The following is a 14,430-nucleotide window of genomic DNA, read 5'->3' as shown; positions in this document are numbered from 1 at the left end:
TTTTTGTGTGCATGCTGTAAATTAAATCATCTTTCCTCTGATTACTGCTTTCAGGACATCCCATGTCATTGTTGCTCTACTTCATCAATATTGTTTTCCTCCCTGTATCGAACTATTTCTCTTTTTTACTTCATCATTTAGTCCCTTATTATTTAATACTCCTTCAATGGGTATCCACACTGTGTTTTTCCTCTTTCTGTTCTGATTAATTTAAAGATAAATTGCATAGTGATCTGACACACCTGGTACTCCATGGCTGCATTACATCACTCTGTAGTTCTCTCTTATTCATTTTTATGTAATCAGTTCTAGAGTACACAGCATGTGGGATTAAGTAGTGTCACAATCCTGATCCAAAGGATGGAGTTCTCATCATACACCTAATACATTTCTATTTTTCTACTTGTTGTGTCTAACCTGTAGTTCAAYACATTAAAATCTCCACCAAATATCAGTATACGTTTCTGCTCACAATAATATAAGATCAAATATTTTCTTTAAAAATATCTTTTCTCTGTAACATTCTTGTTACTGACTGGTTTTCCAGTTTGCTTTTTATCATTGAGTATCTCCATTTTTTGTCTATTATTTCCTTGAACAACCTGCGGTTTGAAATCGATATCATCACTCCCCTCGTGTTTTTATCTAAAGAGGCCAGAAAATGARATTTTGTACCCTAATTTTTTTGTAMTTTTCATGCTCTTCTTTTGATAAATGTGTCTCCTGTGAAAGAATGACCTGCACTTTATCTTTTATAAATGTATCTCTTTTCTTAACATTATTGAGATGATTAACATTCGTGGACACCATCATTATATCAGTGAATGTATTGTTATTACATACAGTATATGGATACATCTATAGAGTTATGTTCAGACAGGACRAACTTTTTGTATTTGAAATATATTGAACCCAAAGGCTCCACATGACAAGAATACTAACTATTTTTCACTCAGCTAAAGGAGTTCGGAGTGAACTAGTAAAAACTTTTTTTTTTGCCAAATGTTATGTATAAGATAAAATACAAAGCTGCAAATTATATCCATTGTATCTGTATTTTGTAAATTGCTTATGGGTGTACTGGACCGTAAGAGTACAGAATTTCATTTCACCTCATGTGATGCGAATGACAATAAAGTCTCCTTGAATCCTTGAATCCTTGAAATGTTCCTGACGGTCTGCCACATTTGAAACTTGTTCTGCAGGAGGAGATGTGTGTGTGTCCGGTCATGACAGTGGGCCAGTGTTTGAAGAACAGCCCAGCAGTTTAATTTATCCTGAGGGTTTGACTGAAGGCAAGGTGACTCTGAGCTGCCAGGCCAGAGCAAGTCCAGCTGCTACCTACAGGTGAGGATGATCCAAACCCACTCAGAGCTGTTTGTCCCACACAGATATCAGGTTCACTGAGGAATAAGAAGTTAGAAAACTAATGCTACATCTGGAAACTGCATTAGTTTAAATTATTAAAATGATATTGAACAAAGAGGAACATTTGACTTTCTATAACATCTGTGTTTTATTAAGTCAACAGACCCATCTGTGATGGTAGCATGATGGATTTATTAAATGCAGGAACCACATGAAGACATTCAGTAGCTGTTTCCATCATTGTCTTTAATGCACATTTTGACGTATCGCATAAGAAAAGATGAATGGAAATGACATGATTCGAAAAAACTTCCTCTGATTTACAAAAAAGTTTTTACGCTCGCTTGAGGTGGTTTTTGTTTTTTTCTAAAAAGAGTTAATGTGCAAAAGGAGAGGTGGAAACACATTCGCCGAATCAGTTCTGACATAGTGAACATTTGCCTCACATGGTGGTTGATCAGCTGTTCTCGCTGTCTGACCAGTACCAGTAMCAGAGCGACTGTACCCGCGACTGGCAGCAGGACCCTCCTCCTGCTGTCGGCGTCTTCAACAGTTATTCCTGTAACGTGAAGAGAATTGCATTTCTTTCCCTACGTCTCCAGACAGCATGTAAAATCACCAGAACTAGTTGATATGATAGAATAATTGCAACTTTCCCCATAGTAGCAACATGTTCCTGATAACTTCTCTACATTGTCCTGAGATGTGTGGAACCTGCAAGTTTGCGAATTTTACTTTGTGTTTACTACACACATGCATCTGACGTAATTGATTCACTACAAGCCAGTTGATGGAAACACATCTGATTCACATTTATTCATTTTTTCCTTTTTGCGAAATTGTAAAAATTTGCACTGTGGTGGAATTAATAATTCATGACATACTTTAATGACCTAGGTTTTCATGACAGACCACATATTTCTGTCTTTGTTAAATAAATATTTCCATAACGGCGTTGTCGCGGGGCCCACTAGGAGATCGATGGACCAAGGCCACATTGCAGGTGGACTGATATGAGTTAKCAAGGACTGCTCAGGACCGTGACTCCAGCTGGATCAAAAGAACCTTTTTATGGTAAAATTTTAACAASAGAAATATGATGGTGACCACTGACCATGCTGGATGATCTTGAATAAGCAGAGAACATTGGATTTTATTTTTGACTGAAGTACCTGAGAAGATTTTTGAAACATCATCTGCTGAGAGTGAGTATGGACAAGCTTCAAGATGCCTGCTTTCTTTTCCAAAGAGGATTTCTGCCAGCTTCTCCAAAAGGTGACGGTGTTGGAGCTCAAGATTCATCGTCTGGAAGAGATGAATGCTTTGGAGGACTCAACATGCGTTCAAATGGGTGAGAAGGGTGAGAAGAGAGATCAACTGGACGAGGAGATGGGAGCTGCTTCTGAGAGTAAAGCTGTATTGAACTCTCTTGGTGCCAGACCAAAAAAATCTCTCAGGAAGGATTCAGCTCTTAGATGACAACAAATGGCCAGAGTTACAGAGAAATGCTTTTTCTCCGCCTGCAAGGAGAAGAAAGCAGCAACAGGCTGGAATCAAAACAAATGATAACAGCCAGAGAAATGAAGACAGAGTAGTCTTTCTTCAAAACAGATTCACACCACTGGAAGAAAGTGGTGTGTCTGAAAAAAGTTCACTATCTGATCTCAGTGAGGGACCTGAGACCAGATCCAGATTCAGCTCAAAGTCAAAACAAGTCAAAAAAGAGACTTTCAAAAATCAAGAAATGCTGATCATCACAGATAAAATGGTGAATGAGATCAGAGGCTTCTGGAACAAGAAAAAAGTCAAAGTTCTGAGTTTTGCCGATGTGTCTGACATCCCAGTGTCTGACATCCCAGAGAAGATTCTGGGAATCACAGCAGAGTATCCTGCTCTGAAGATGCTCATCATTCATACAGGAAGTGATGAAGTTATGAACCGACAATCAGAAATCCTGAAGAAGGATTTCATTCAGTTGCTGAATGCAGTTAAAAATCTCAACATGGATGTGTTCCTCAGTGGACCCATCCCTACAGCAAGAGGAGGGGCTGAGAGGTTCAGCAGACTATTGGCTCTTAATGGTTTTTTGGATAAGTTCTGTGTTGACCACTCTGTGAGATTTGTGGATAATTTTGATCTCTTTTGGGAGAGGAAACATCTGTTCCACTCTGATGGAATGGCTTTGAACTGTCATGGATTGAYGCTGTTAGCTTCAAACATGAAGTATTTTCTGAATCAAGTTCGAGCTAGAAACAAACAGGAGAAATCACAACAGCTGACGTCTGAAGGACAGCTGGAGAAAACTGAGATATCGATGGAACACAGTGTGCAAGTTACTGATAAAATGACTGTTGCAGAATCAGAACCACAGAGAGGAGAGTTACTTCAAGCTGCAGAACCGGAAGAACTGGATTCAGCCTCACAAACAGAGGATCTGGAAAAGGAGATTTYCCAGACTGCAACAGGAGAACGACAAGACCCCACTTTCTCTCCACCAGAGGACCTCAAACCTTCTCCCTTTGAGACCCCAACAGGACAGCAAGTAGAATGCCCCCTCCTGGATTTTACTAACAACATGGAAGAACTTGGCGAGATTAAGATYCAACAAACACCATGYCCAAATCCAGCTAACCCTCATCTTCCAACCCCTGGCACTAAACCAGCCTCTACAAAAATTCACAGAGCCTCAGCACCACCTCTGACCCTTCCATATATGAAAACAGACAAGCCTGTTTGTGTTCAAGATGATGCAAAGACTTTTGTGTAATAATTATGTTTTGGGGTTAATAATTACTGTGGGAGGAAWAAAAATWGAATCACTGGGGTTGGGATTTTAGAGAAGTACGTATATTTAGGTWTGTGTTGWCATAATTTTTTAATGCRTTAAAGAGTTGTTTTTGTTTTATTGATCATTTAATTGATGATTTAATGATCAGATGGGGGAGATATGGTGGAATAATACTTTTARGTTTAAGCCAGTAATTCATGACATACTTTAATGACCTAMGTTTTCATGAAATGCTGTTTATCTGCAGAAAGAATGGTTAAAGTCAGAACAAGATTTGCTAACAATAATCATTCTTAGATATCACTTGTGTTTATTTTTGTGTTTTCCCTTGACCTAGGATGAAATCTTGCTAAGATGACATAATAGTGTTTGTTAAACAATGTGTCTGAGACAGAGGCAGAAGCACAGAGACAGAGCAGGAGCAGAGAGTAAAGGGGACAGTTCAATGGCTGATGTTGTTCTCTGTGTTTCCTGTTGTTGCAATAAAACTCAGCTCATCATTCCACAGAGTACCTTCATTCTTGGACCATGTATTTATGTCTTTGTTAAATAAATATTTCCATAACATGCTCAAAATTCCAATTAAATTTGGATGGAAACACGGCTACTGTTGTAAGAATGACTGCTATTGTAAACAGCTCAATTAGTCTGTGCAACACCATCCCCCTCCYCCATCCCCCCACTACTGAACCTCTCTGGTATGTTCATGTACTCTAGGATCCACTCTTTCAAAAAAAGCATGTTAAAAGAAAAAAAGTTGTGTCTCACTGCCCAACAGGGAATGATTTTTGACCACACCCCTTTTTCATTTTGACCAACAAAATTAAGGGAACACGAAACTTAACTGCCAATAACTTTGCTATAAACCAACCAAATGTTAAAACAAGGTATCAGCAGATTTGTACTGACCAGCTCTTCGATTTACATGATATTTCAGTAGTGGGTGGTGGGGTGGGGTGAGGGTTTAGCCCACGGACTAAATAATTTCATTACTAAATTCCTAACACTGAGAAAATAACTCTGAGATGATGCTAAGTATGTTCACAGCTTTGTTATATAAGCTRTACTTTGTTCACTTTGGAGATCCCTGGAAACTTTGGAATAAACCCACTGATAAAGTTGGTTTGTGAAGCATTGCTCAAATTTAGTGAAATTAAAGACCGATACTAACTTCTGAACTGAGCTGAGTCTGACCAGGTTTCTGAGTCTCTTGTGACAGTAGACCTCCTGAGCTGAGTCTGACCAGGGTTTCTGAGTCTCTTGTGACAGTAGACACCCTGAGCTGAGTCTGACCAGGGTGTTTGAGTCTCTTGTGACAGTAGACCCCCTGAGCTGAGTCTGACCAGGGTTTCTGAGTCTTCTATATCAGCAAGGTTTTTTAGACACTGTCAGGAGAGGCTTTTCTGTGAAATCTGTAGCCTAAAAAACCTGACATGTAACTCAGAACTTTACCTTTTTTTGTAACCTTTATCATCTGTGTGATTTTTCCCTGACTTTGGTACAGGTGGCTTTTGAATGGAACTGAGGTCCCACTGGGTTCAAACAGATACACATTAGTGGCTGGGACCCTGGTGATCAGCAACCCGGAGTCTGTTCGAGATACAGGATCCTACCAGTGCCTGGCTATCAACCGATGTGGCACCATTATCAGCAGAGCAGCTAACCTGAAGTTTGGCTGTGAGTCTTTTACTTTTCTGTGTGGTATTGATGGCTCGGGTCTTCTTACATCTGTGATTAACAACAATTCAATTTTTGTTTAATTTCCTACATTTCTTGTGTTTCTGCAGACCTTCATGACTTCTCTCCAGATAGTAGAAGTGCACAAACAGTATATGAGGGTGTGGGCACTTTCTTGGCCTGCCAGCCCCCCTCACATTACCCAGGTACCTCTTTACTGCTGACTTCTGTACAGCCTGACAAACTGTAAAAATATAGACTTTTATTTTAGACCGAATCGTTCAGCTTGTTRTCCAAAAAACAACCGAGTCAGCAAACTTTGAGCTGCTGTTGGTTCACATGAACAAAGAAAARGTTCTAATAAACTCCATGGCTGTATTCTGATTCWGTCAATGTATAGTGCTCAGCCATCRTGTAGTGCTGGTCAAACTTTTAACTGTAGACTCATCAGGCCACACGATAAYAGTAAATAGAAGTTATACACTACATTGGTGGAAATGGATCATAATGCACTGCAGCCAGATCKGACACAGAAGGCTAAATGAGGCTAATGCTAACATCTGCAGCTCAATATTGTGATTKTCAAACTAGTTGCAACTGCTTTTAATTATCTAGGCATCTTCAACAACAAATGGATTTTGTCCTAGTTCTTCTGCAGGACTTATAATGTATTTAAAATGTGAAAAGAACTGAAACTATATTTCTTTCTTTTTAAATTTACTTGTTTTTAATTTWAAAAAAGTGAAGCATTTTAAAGAAAAATTCAGAGGTGCACGACCACGTGCCAGGACACCACGTGGGGCCAACTCACAGGGGCGGGGATTGATTGTGTCACTRTTGGCACGCCTACTGATGGGGGGAGGGGGAGTGTTACTCTCAAAGTGATTAAAGTACTTCGCTCTGATCTGTGTCTTTTCCAGCTCTGTCCTATCGCTGGTTAATAAACGAGTTTCCAAACTTCATCAGAAAGGATGACGGACGCTGGTTTGTATCGCAGGTCACAGGTAACYTGTACTTGGCCAAAGCAGAGCCCAATGATACGGGAAACTACTTCTGCTTCACCACTATCAACCTGGAAATCAGCACCAAAAGTACCTTCAGCAAGGCCAACCCCCTCACTGTACTGCCTGATGGTATGATGAGCACATGTTGTTCCACTGCTGCTTGTGTTTCAGTAATGAGAGAGAAGAGAACATAGAAACAAAGAGTTAAATTAGCTGTACAGCTAAAGATTTTAACCTACATGATGACAGGAAGTAGATTCAGTGAGCATACCTACAAACTCAAACTAAATCTACTTAAAAGTGCATTTTCCARCCATTTAAAGTGTTAATAAAACATAAAATTGTTGTATATTTATTGAAAGGTACAGCAGTGACTTACAACTAGACTTTGAGGTGAACTTCATCTGAGATCATACCTGAAAATTGTACTTCTTTTTTTACACACTGAACATTACGAGTTTGTAACAAACCAGACTATCTACKAACACAAAACTACACATACAACTTGCCCTATGCTGTTTGGTCCATTCTTCATGGTGTTTAAACTTTCTATTTAGTGGCTCTCCATGAGCTGTGAAAYGTCTGGTTGTGAAAAAATATAGCATGTTAATAAAGWACCAAGAAAAAGTCTAAGCTAAAATCTTATATTTGAAAGTAAACAGCTAGACCCAACTGAATGCTTTAAATTGCTAACATAGATTTATTAAGGTAGCTTCTTTTATCAGATGTTAAAAACAATACCATCATGTCAGACAATATAAAACCATTTAATTAATGAAATTTGAATGTTTCATTTTCTTTCAGCCAATGCCAGAAAGTCTGCTCCGAGCATCAAAGTGCGTTTCCCTTCAGAGACGTACGCATTAGCCGGRCACACCACCATGTTGGAGTGCTTCGCTTACGGAAAGTAAGTTTCTACCTCAACATCAGACATAAAATTTCATTATTTTAKCCTGGACATCCTTAAAACTCTCCAAAAATGTTTCTAAATCTTTACAGGACCTTACACAGTATTTCTGGCTCTGCTCTTTTTATTTTTTCACTAATTTTAGTTTTCTTCTTTTATTTTACCTATAATTTTGCTTCTTTCTGTTATTTTTCTGCTTTTTCAACTTTTTTCTGCTTCATTTCGCAAATTTAAGCTATTTATGCTACTTACAGTTGCTTTCTGCTATATTCAGCTATCTGGAGCAATTTTGTTCATATTTAGCTGTTGTTAGCTAAAAAGTWAACTTTTTAGGCTAATTTTGGTGACTATTTTAGCCTTTTTCTGCTTAGTTTAGCAAACCTGTGTTCCTTGTGCTAATTTAAGATTTTCTAGCTACATTTTAGCTGTTTTACTGCCCATTTTGGCTGTTTCAGATATTTCACAACAAATTGTCACTTTTTTTGTACTTTTATTCCTTTTTTTCTGCTAGTTTGACATTTTTACACCCCTTTCACCATCTGGGTGCAAATTTAAACTAGTGTCTGCTACCTTTAGCTTGTTTTATGCTCATTTTAGCTTTTTTTTTTCCTGCTATTTCAGCTATTAAGTTGCCTCTTTTTGCTGTTCTTCTGCTAGTTTCTGCTTTTTTGTGCTTCTTTCAACTTCTCAAACTGGCATTAACAGTTTTGCTATAAAACATTTTCAGCTCCATTTCAGCAGCTTTTAGATGAAGTTTTCAGCAAGAAGCATTCACACTGGCATGCAGTTTGTCTAGTTTTTATTTTTTAACTTCAGGTCCAAACTGAGCAGTTCTCTCATCCAGAAGGTTAAAGAATGCGAGTCCTCCCTGGCTTTCTGTCTTTTTTTACTGTCAAATAGACAGATTGAATTGTTCCAAACTTGATCTTAGAACAGCTTGTTTTTAAACTTTTGTTACTCTACAGCCCAGTACCAAAGGTTAAATGGAGGAAGATCGATGGTTTGATGCCGTCCAAAGYAGGCTCAACGGCACAGAGTCCCACCCTCATCCTGCCTGAGCTCTCCTTTGATGACGAGGGTCTTTATGAGTGTGAAGCCTCCAACTCTGAGGGCACCGACTCTTACCAGGGACGTGTCAATGTGCAAGGTGACAGAAACATCTGTTGGTGTAAGATCAGCTTCTTCCTCATGGTCCTAATGTTCTCACCTCACCCCCACCCCCCACAGCTCAGCCTGAGTGGCTGCAGGTGATGAGCGACTCGGAGGTGGAGATCAGCTCAGAGCTCCACTGGACCTGTTTGGCTGCTGGAAAACCACGGCCCTCCATCCGATGGCTACGCAACGGACAACCACTCAACACCCATGTAAGGCCAGGGAGGCCTCTGAGCTAGAACTTTAGTTCTGCCTTCAGTCCAGACTCAAATACAAACTTATTCAAGGCCATTAATGTGCCTTAAGAATTACTCATCAGCCCTTTGAATTCATCTCTTATAGCTCCGCTGCAGCTGTTACAGCTCAGAGTCAACCTGTTGGACCAGGAAGAACAKTTAGGTCTCAGATTCCTGGTCTTGGTCTTTTGGCACAAACAGCTGTGTGAATGACCTCAGAAACTAACATCCACAAAAAAAGACCCTTTAAAATATTGTGTTTGATTTATGTAGTCTGGTTCAACAAAACCCACATCATCCGTAGAGAAGAAGTTCTTGGTTTATTTTAGTCAACACAGTGTAGTTATTTCATGTCCATGTAGAATGTTGAGATGTTTGAGATCCTCCCTGTGCTCCTGGTTTATAATCTTTTTAACAGGGTCTCAGATCTCTGTGGAGACCTTTTGTTGCTTTAGCAGCAAGACTACCATATTTATTCAAGTATAATAAGCAAAATTTAATCCATAAAATCATCCATAAAGTTGGGGGGTAGTACTATACTCGGAWAAATATTTTTACTTATGTATTTTAACTGAAATATCGGCACAAAATGCCTGAGTCCGGAAATGAGACCGCGTCGTAAAAAGCAGTTGAAACGAGCTCASCTGTGACACTCCTTCGTGCTTCAGTGCGAGATAATAACAGATCCAAGCAGGTGATATGATGTGAAAAAAATGGGGGAAAAGCAGTCCTGCACCTTAGTAATGATAATGAACTAATGATATTAGCATGTGACCGGACCGCTCCTGGAACAACAACAAACACATGTCCGTCTGTAATGGCTGCCGTCTACCAGTGTTCTGAAAAAGTTTGTATCCCTGAAAAAACGTTTCCCCACCAGAGGGGGCGCTTGAGAGTAGGAAGTAATCTGCTTTTCCCCCACAAGATGGCCCAAATCTCATGTGAAGTCTCTGACTTTTGTGTTGGCGCATCCTGGTGGACTATGTGAAAAATGCCAGAATTCATATGATGCTGCTACAGCTGATATATATTTGTTGTCAAAATACCTTTTAGTACATATGTTGTTAAAATAAAATGAACAGTCCAATGATCATTTTACTGATATGTATAAAGACTGCAAAGGCTGAAATATCTTGAAGTCTGTATGAAATTGGAGGTAGTTTGAGGATTAATTTTTTATGCTTTGTAAGCTCAAGAAAAGGGGGGGTCTTACTATACATGAGATCATATTATACACAAGTAAATACGGTATGTGCTTCTCTCTTTGGCACCCTGCTCATGTACCCTCTCCTTGTTGGTCTTCAGGACCGAGTCCAGGTGAATGGAGTTAATTTAAAAATCAGTAACTTGGCCCTGGAGGATTCTGGGATGTACCAATGTGTAGCTGAGAACAAGCATGGCACCATCTATTCTTCTGCAGAGCTAAGAGTCCAAGGTAGGACCGGCCCAGCATCTCCTTTAATCCAGTTCTGTTCAGATTGTTTTGGTTGTTTTTCGACAACAATGATGTTAAACATTAATGCTGGAATGATGTGACTCATGTTCCCRTCCTCCTCCTAGTCCAGGCTCCAGACTTCAGGCTGAACCCAGTCCGGAAACTGATTCCAGCTGCCAGGGGGGGTCAGGTGATGATTGAGTGTCGGCCTCGAGCAGCACCGAAGCCCATCCTGTTCTGGAGCCGTGGGACAGAGCTGCTCACCAACAGCAGCAGGTAGCCTCATGTTAATGCCTTTCATCTGTTCACTGTTTGCTCTGTGGGCTCATTTTACATCCAGAAACAGTAACATAACTTCTGGACAGTCTTTACCAACAGATCCAGACTCCTGGACCCAGTTCATGTCTGATTGGCTGGACWATGTGAACCTAAATAATGTGAACATGTCATGGCTGTATGGATTGTCCATAATTTACACAGATTTGCTAGCCTCATTTTGCAGGTATATGGACCTATACAGCAATCACACAGATTGTTTTCAACTTTTACAGATTTTCAAAAACTCAGTTTCATATTTATGCTAAAAATACAATATAAATATAAAAAATAACATCAAACAACCAACCCTTCAGCTCGCTCTGCTGCTAGAAATAAGTTCTCTACTCCTCCTGTTTCTTTCTGGTATGTGGCCATCCCCCCCACCCCCACCCCGCGGGTGTGAGTAATACTGATTTTTGAGTCTACAAAATGTCCAAAGGGATTGACATGTATGGTTATGATATCAAAAAGGTGGAAACTTTTATTTTGGCTTGAGRCTGCTTCATAATTCTTGATGATGAACCGCAAAAGTTCAGAGATTCTTTTGACAGATGCATACGCTTCCTTATAAACACAGTCTGGCGCGTCACTGTCAGTCCGAAACAGTTGCTGTATCGGTCACGTGACGTTTTTAGCGATRCGCGCATCGACACGGGGTTTTRTTCYATGAGCTCGAYGCATGCRTCGACGCATCGGTGTTGCTSAACCCATCACTACTGGATGCCAGTGACATGTGCATGTTGGTGTAAAAGACCGATACATTATAATATTTTACTCTGGTATGAAACGCCAACTGCTGTGCGGCTATACTGTTTCATTAGTCTGTACCAGTTCATGCCGACTGAAACAAGAAGAGCAATAGCATGTGATGTCAATTATGCTCAATAGGTAYATTTTATTCAGGAGTCTTTAAAATTAGATTTACCTCTCATTTAGATGTTAATTTTGCTGATTCATCAGCTTCTACTGTTTCTGAACTGCACTTTGTCTCCAGAATCTCYGTAACTCCAGATGGAACTTTGTGGATCCACAACATCAGCAGGGCGGATGAAGGAAAATACACCTGCTTTGCAGAGAATTACCTGGGCAAAGCCAACAGCACTGGACACCTGTCTGTTAGAGGTAAACTCAGTCACGCTGACACGTCACATGGTTACTGATCTGAACATCAGAGATTGCAAACAGAACGGGTCAAACTTCAGTCAGACCTGGAGTTACTGAAGGTTAACTCAGTGAAACTGRCTGRTTTCATGAAAAGTGATTACCTCTCTAAGTGACTTTAGATACAATCGTATGGATGGATCTGCACAGCAGAGCTTTTCTCCATTGTTGAGAGTAAAGTTTGGAACTGAGATTCAAACACCAAAACAATACTAATCTGAGCCAATCAGAGTGGGGCTCAGTATGATTCCAAGAATGCAGTCTTCAACACTATCCCAGTTCCARAAATACAATTATTGTTTCTATAAACCAGATCTTAATGGCATAAATACAATCTTCAACATGGAGATCCTGTGTTCTAAATATGAAATCTTCACATTTAGACATAACTTAGACAATGGACTGTTGAATGCTGTTTGATTCCAGCATRGAGATCTCACCTAGCTCTGATGAAGGGTCACCAATGAGCCCCCCCACCACCTCCGAACCCCCACCCAATTCAATGAATCTGTTCTGTTGAGTTCTGGTGCATTGATGTTTTGCGTACATGTGGGGGTCATATGTGCTACCACTATGCCAGGGGTGTCAAACTCCAGTCCTCGAGGGCCGCTATCCTGCATGTTTTAGAGGTTTTCTTGCTCCAACACACCAGATTTTGATCACTGGGTAATTAACAGGCTTCTGCCCAATTTRAAGAGTTAATTCAATCACTGAATCAGGTGTGTTGGAGCTGGAAAACCTCTAAAACATGCAGGATAGCGGCCCTCGAGGACTGGAGTTTGACACCCCTGCACTATGCTGTATCTAGTTTCTGTTTGTGGATCTACATAGTGCCGAGGGCCACCAAGCCTACTTTGGATAATATTTGTCCAGATTTTTTTTTCCTCTCCACTGCTGCCGGTGTGCTGCTCAGAATGTGAGACTGCGACGAAGCAAAGATTCAGCACAGTCTGCTGGCTTCTTTAGATTTATTGGTTTTTATTTATTTATTTATTTGTGTACAGTGCCCTGACACAGCAGTTGTTGTGACTTGGCGCTATATAAATAAACTGAATTGAATAGAATTTTACTTTGGGGACTCCTTAAAATGCTATGGGCCACCATGCCACAACTTAGAAACAGGGCGTGAGTTGAGATACGTCTGGATTCCTAAAACAGAGAGACCTCCATATTTCTGTGGGCCACCATGCCGAACTTGAATTCTGCATTCAGGCTATTAAACCACCAGAACTGGGTCAGAAAACCTGCAGATACCAATTTTAGGATTCCTCCATGGTGCCTTTGTTCAAACGTGTGATTAGATTAATCAAGCAGATTGAGCGTTCAGCTCAGTAGATCTGGCAACAGTAGAAAATGTTTTCTTTCTGGGTGGAGGAGAAGCTGGTGCCTATCTCCAGCATGCACCGTGTGAGAGGCAGGTCAACTCAGACAAGTCACAATTCCATCACAGCATCACAAACTAGACAGRTAACTATACACATTCTCACTCACACCTAGTTTAGAGTTACCAATGAACCCAACGTGCATGGTTTTGGACTGCTGGAGGAAACCTGAGTACCTGGAGTAAATCCATGTATGCCTGTGAAGAAAATGCATTCTCCACACGAAAAGGCCCAGAGACAAATCTGTAACCATTTTKCTGTGAGGCAACAGAGCTAACCCTGTGCCACTGTGCCTCAAAATCAGACTCTTGTTTTTATTTCCTTGTCATAAAATAGTAAACCACTCATCAACTATATTCTACATATACCAACTGTTTGTTGTTCAGATGCCACTAAGATCACACTGGCTCCCTCCAATGCTGACATCAACCAGGGGGAGAACGTCACACTGCAGTGTCACGCCTCCCATGACCCCACCATGGACCTGACGTTTACCTGGGCTCTGAATGGAGTCCCACTGGACCTGGAGAATTCTGCTGGGCCGTATCATCGGGTGGAAGGGGTGAGTGCTGTGAGGAATTGTTGTTTGGAATCAAGTGAACCAACATTTTTTAACGTGGCAGTGTGTTAGGTCAAAACACAACTAAAGGATTTAGACCATCATCATTGTCTGCAGCTTTGTGTGTGTGGACAGTTTCTGCTATAAACACCTACCTTATCAAGACCATTAGTCCTTATGGGGACCAAAGACCAGTCCTAATATGGTGGAAGTCTATTTTTGGGTTGGTGTTTATGATGAAGACTAAGGTGTGAATTGAGTTTAGGTTAGGTTAAGGGTTAGGTATGTACAGGGGGTGGGTAGGTTTTGGTTAAGGGCTCAGGATGACTGGAAATTAATATAAGTTAATCAGTAGTCCTGATAAAGAAAGAAAAACAAACTTGTGTGTGTGTGCGTGTGTGTGTGCGTGTGTGTGTGCGTGTGTGTGTGTGTGTGTGTGTGTG

General features: G+C 40.4%; 1 protein-coding gene across 1 annotated transcript in view; it reads left to right on the top strand.

Moving 5' to 3' along the window:
- LOC106534469 (contactin-2) overlaps positions 1-14,430 on the top strand; it is a gene marked incomplete at its 3' end in the record, with an annotated part of 33,563 nt that overhangs the window by 2,930 nt on the left and 16,203 nt on the right. The window contains 11 exon segments of the mRNA XM_014031116.1: positions 1,206-1,347; positions 5,661-5,833; positions 5,944-6,039; positions 6,754-6,966; positions 7,642-7,744; positions 8,710-8,891; positions 8,972-9,108; positions 10,438-10,567; positions 10,693-10,843; positions 11,880-12,007; positions 13,815-13,990. Of these exon segments, the coding sequence (XP_013886570.1) occupies positions 1,206-1,347; positions 5,661-5,833; positions 5,944-6,039; positions 6,754-6,966; positions 7,642-7,744; positions 8,710-8,891; positions 8,972-9,108; positions 10,438-10,567; positions 10,693-10,843; positions 11,880-12,007; positions 13,815-13,990 (1,631 nt within the window).

This window comes from Austrofundulus limnaeus, unplaced genomic scaffold (genome assembly GCF_001266775.1).
Source record: "Austrofundulus limnaeus strain Quisiro unplaced genomic scaffold, Austrofundulus_limnaeus-1.0 Scaffold1179, whole genome shotgun sequence".
Classification (NCBI taxonomy): domain Eukaryota; kingdom Metazoa; phylum Chordata; class Actinopteri; order Cyprinodontiformes; family Rivulidae; genus Austrofundulus; species Austrofundulus limnaeus.
Note: the sequence above shows the minus strand (reverse complement) of the source record. Positions and strands in the feature narration are given on the sequence as shown.